Genomic DNA, 5,199 nt, shown 5'->3' with positions numbered 1-5,199 from the left:
TTTGGAAGGCGATTTTTTCGAAGAGGAGCGATTATCAAATGATATAAATACGATCTTTGGCCTCCCGTTTCTCAGATTATTGCTGCTTTGCTGATCGTGTTACTTATCTCTAATAATATTAAGAAATCTGAAAATGTCCGCTTTAAGATTTATTTTTACTAATACATCTCGTAGATATCTTTCAACATCTGCTTTTCGCAGTTCTCAGTCAGCTACCGTTGGTGAACACGGACGTAAGTTTGTGAGCTAGCGCTAGACCTCCTACTAGCTAGGCTAGGCTGGTTTTATTTGTTGCTGGTCATCTCGTACCCAAACCAACACTTACTTGCCTCTAGGCTAGAGGCTAGTCTAGTAGGCCTATACTGTATTGACTTTTTACAAAGGGAATAGGCCTACACTAAAGTACAAATATTAATGATAAACTTTAATAATTAATGTGTACCTGCTGCATGTTGCATGTTTTATTTTCCTCACACCAATCAATGTAGCTAAAAAAATCAAGACACTTTAAAAAAACTTTATTTCTTGACCACAGTATTTATTTTAATTCTTTCAGAATCTGCAAATACTTGGAAATATCTTTCGTTTTTCGTGGCATTTCCAGGAGTAGCATTATGCATGGTGAATGCCTACAAAGGAGAGATGGAACACAAAGCGCATGCACATAGACCAGAGTTTGTTGCCTATCCCCATCTCCGAATTAGGAACAAAGTAAGTGCTGTATACCCACACTCCACAGTAGTACATCAAGAATATGTTATTATTATTATATTGCATTAACTTAAGGGACATGTCAAAATAACTTAATTTATGGGAAAACAAACATTGACATGCGATTCGCTGGACCGGAACCGTGCTGGAACAGGTGTGAAAGACCCTTTACTAAATCAACAGTAGCAGTAGCGTTTGCAATAGCTTTCACAGTTTACCAATTTACAAAAAAAATTATAAAATATATATATATATTTAATTTGCTTTTATGTCATATATTTCTTTTTTAAAGGCTTTCCCGTGGGGAGATGGAAATCACAGCTTGTTTCACAATCCTCATCAAAACCCACTACCAGAAGGATATGAAGATGAAAAATAACTAGCACTGAGATTTATAAATTGCGTTTATGATTTTGCAAGGACTTCTCTCAAGTATAGTTAAATAATTAAAGTAATAGAGATATGGATTTGAATTTAGAACGGTGATATTGAAAAGCATCTTGTGTCAACCTTAAATTACACATAAATTAATAATAAACATTTGCTTGGTTTCAAATGGTTTAGTGCTAATAATACTGCTTGGTTGTGTTGTAATTTCAAATTAGAAAATAAAAGTTGTTTCAAATTTACAGAGTATTTATGCTGCATCATTTGTTGAGGTGACTACACCGAAAATAATAAAAAGATAAATATTTCGGCACATATGGCATTTTATACGTATAATTTTAAATTTTTTATACGCATCATCCAACAGCGAGTAACTCGCAAATTTATTTTATAATTGATTGTGCTTATAAAGTTGTGAGTTACAACCCTGGCACTAGGTCAGGATTGAACCTGGACCTTGGGATTGGAAGGCAAGCATGTTAACCACCAAGCTACAGCTCCACTAACACATGAGCTTGTAAATTGAAACTGAGGTGAATAAGCACCTGGGTGTTTGTGAAGGGACATTTATAATGAAGCTCTGTCTACACTATCAAACTTTATTTGACAAAAAAATGTGATGTGCCCATATATGGACATGATGATGTCATATCACTACCACATTTGGACACATCACACTTTTTTTGGTCAAACTAATTTGATACTGTAGACAGAGCACATGGGTTCAAATAAGTTGTTAATGTGTACAGAAAAAAGGGTTGTTATTTAACCCTTACTAGGAAGCAATTTCATGTGATTAAAATAGGTTTACATTGCCTTGCTTGGTACATAGTGGAGGTCAGACAAACCTCTGTTATCACACATTATACACACAGTACAGGCACTAGATTTCCATTACGAAAAGGCGAATTGTCCAAGAGCTAAATGTTAAAATGAATGCGTATTTAAATGAATCTATGGAAGAATAAAAATAGATATGAAAATAAGAAAAAAACTAAAGTATATTTAATATTTATTTTATTTGTAGCTTTGTGGATCTACAGTTTAAAAAAACATGATACAAAAAGAGACTATTTAGATGAGGGTGCATTAATTAAATTGTAGAACAGGAACAGCACATTCCTGGTTAAATTGAAAAAAACATTAAACAACAATATGATAGTGCCTTGTTTCACCAATTACACTATCAAACCTTGTGTGACAAAAATGTGTGATTTGCCCAAATAGGGTAGTGATATTCTCAAATATGGTAGTGATATGACATCATCATGTCCATATATGGGCACATCACATGTCTTTGTCACAAGTTTGATAGTATAGTCAAGGCTTTACTCCACCATGGTTGACCAGCATGAACAGAATTTTCTTTCAAATAATATCTGTTGCTTAAGTAACTATTATTTAACGTATACTAATCAGGGGCGGATTTAGGCGGGGGCTAAACAGGCTTTAGCCCCCCCACCCTAAAATTTAACAGCCATATCTGCCCCTGCTAATCAATATAGGCCTACCATTTACCTAAATTCATTCATGTTCGACATTTTAATCAATTGTTTTAATATTGTATTTCTTAATGAACATTTACCAAATAAAAATTTACACAAATCTAAATTATTTTAAACTGAAATAGGACATGCTTTTTAGCAAATAATTTTAAATAGATACATAAAAAAACAAAAAATATAACCTCCTTGTCGGAGGTAATAACCGTTATATAAAACAAAAATATTTGCATATAAAAAAACAACTTATATAAAATGTATAAACAATTCTGACAATGTTGGTAATTGTGATGTTGACATATTTGGATGAGCATATTTTTTAGAAAAAAATAGTACAATTGCACAAATTAATATTGAAAATGAGGTAAACTGTCAGCATATGTGGAATGCAGGTATGTTTGCACACACCTTTTTTTTTTATAGCAGTGCTTATTATGTTTCTAGGTATAATTTTATTAATATTGGAAAAATCATGCTCAAATTAAAAATTTCTATTTAATATAAGTTTACAGAGTTTTATTATAAGCAGAGGTGACCCCAGGAAATGTCCGAGGGAGGTAATTAACTATGGAGACTTGTGGGAATTTCTCTCCAAATTATTAATGTTTTATCAACCAATGCGCTTTATTTGAACATTTACTGTAAATTCTTGCACCTGTTTTTCACAAAACAAACATATAAATAATATAAATATAATAATATATATAAAAAAAACATTTATGAAAACAAAAGTTTTATGGTATTGTACATTTATACATTGACATATTTACTATACATGGATATTGAAATATAAATTAAAGGAATGTTGTTTTGGATAAAAATAAATATTAAAACAGATTGCACGTAGCAAAACTTGGAAAGTTTTACAATTAAATAAAGTAGACTTAATAGTACCATAAATCTAACACCAATTCACTATGTTGTTTTGAAGCCAACTACAGTATACCTACTACACCTTTAGGACCCCAACAAATGTTCCCTTAAAGATGTATTGTCCCCACAAAACATGAAAAATGAAGATTAATTAAATCAGACTTTGAATATGTTATTTTGTAGTTTTAATAAAGTTAAAGATGTATTGTCCCCCAAAACATGAAAAATAAAGATTAATTAAATCAGACTTTGAATATGTGATTTAATAATTTTGTAGAAAAAAACCGGTAAAAACACCAAATGTTTTCACTTATAAATTGACAAAATAAATGGTTAAAATCAACCAAAAACCCATTGGCTGGCAGCCATTTTGACCACTTTTTTCTTTTAAATTACAGGTAAATACATTTTTTTCGATCCAATTTTTGGTCAAAGTGGAACTATTATGCGACATTAAAATGGCATATTCAACAAAATTCTTTTTGAGAATTTTCAGGGGGACAATACATCTTTAATAGGGATGTCCCAATGGAGGGGTTCTTCTGTATATCTTTTTTGTAGCTTGTATTAAAGGTCTGTGTGGATTGAAAATCTATACAGTATGGTTAGTTATCTAATGGTATGAATGTTGCCTTATAGGTCGCAGGTTCAAATCTTACCAGAGACATTTTTTTTTATTTAACAAAATGTTTGAAACTTCTGTTTGGATTGGAATAGTTTGCCATATCATATAGTAAATGCATCCTCTATCAATAATTTTAAAACCCATCTTGAAACACACTGGAAAACCCACAACCTAAAGTTTGAGCCATATAACCAAGATGTTCAAAGAGGGACTCACAAACCTTAACAGGTTTATAGTCTAAAGGTCAAGGTAAATCAAGGTAAAGCTATGTTTGATATACAGTATGTTCCAAAATGAGCAGTTTGGTTTCTAGCAATGATTATATAGGCCTATTACAATGTATTTATTGGCCTACTATGCCATTCTCTACTGTACAATTATATGGCTAAATTTTATTTTCAATTTTTCAAAAAAGTTTGATAGTGTATAGACAGAGCTTTAGACATGTTTAATACATTCTTTTTGAAGCAACCAGCTGAATTGGCTCCAGGCCTTCAGTCACTTTGGAGGGTTCACCAGTCAATCCAATTGGCACCAGGCTTTTAGTCCTATTAAACACCACAACACTGTAATAGTAGCACTTGTGCCTAACCTTAGACAATAATGCATGTTATATAACACCTAAATAAATTCCTGTCATTTGATTGGACGATTGTGGATCACATAGCGTGCAATATGTGGATCATATAGTACGCACTATTAAACGATCGTTTGTTGACATAATTAACACTACAGTTTATAAAATCCATATAAATATAACATTTAATATAATATTATTAAAAACCAAATGTTACTGTTTTAATCAATGTGAATCAAATGTAGGCCTTGGCTAGCCTAGGCCTACCTTTTATTTGATTCAAATGACAAGAGTCTAGGCCTATTTAGATGTTATATAAAACAAATAATGAATGTTTTATATTTGTGTAATGGTACAAATAATGGCATTTGGTAAATGATGAAAGGTTATATATCAACTCGGTTTCGCCTTGTTGAAATATAACCTTTCTTCATTCACCTCATGCCATTATTTGTACCATTACACTCATAAACATTCATTATTTGTATACTATCATTTACATAATTATGTAGTGTTGTGTGGCG

At 31.7% G+C, this 5,199-nt stretch overlaps 1 protein-coding gene across 1 annotated transcript; it reads left to right on the top strand.

The window, feature by feature from the left end:
* Positions 1–1,340, top strand: LOC144834644 (cytochrome c oxidase subunit 6A2, mitochondrial-like). The gene is made up of 3 exons (XM_078689529.1): positions 1–233; positions 557–711; positions 1,004–1,340. The coding sequence occupies exons 1-3, from the start codon at positions 134–136 to the stop codon at positions 1,088–1,090; spliced, it is 342 nt and encodes a 113-aa protein (XP_078545655.1). The 5' UTR covers positions 1–133; the 3' UTR covers positions 1,091–1,340.
* The last annotated feature ends 3,859 nt before the right edge of the window (positions 1,341–5,199 follow it).

The sequence above is a fragment of the Antedon bifida genome, chromosome 2 (assembly GCF_963402885.1).
Source record: "Antedon bifida chromosome 2, ecAntBifi1.1, whole genome shotgun sequence".
Lineage (NCBI taxonomy): Eukaryota > Metazoa > Echinodermata > Crinoidea > Comatulida > Antedonidae > Antedon > Antedon bifida.
The sequence above is the reverse complement of the archived record's forward strand: the minus strand, read 5'-3'. Positions and strand labels throughout refer to the sequence as shown.

Bases quoted from the DNA above. Each gene is read 5' to 3' on its own strand.
- LOC144834644 (XM_078689529.1), top strand. From the start codon at position 134: ATGTCCGCTTTAAGATTTATTTTTACTAATACATCTCGTAGATATCTT. The intron at 234-556 runs GTAAGTTTGTGA...TAATTCTTTCAG, and splicing joins TACCGTTGGTGAACACGGAC to AATCTGCAAATACTTGGAAA. The intron at 712-1,003 runs GTAAGTGCTGTA...TCTTTTTTAAAG, and splicing joins ATCTCCGAATTAGGAACAAA to GCTTTCCCGTGGGGAGATGG.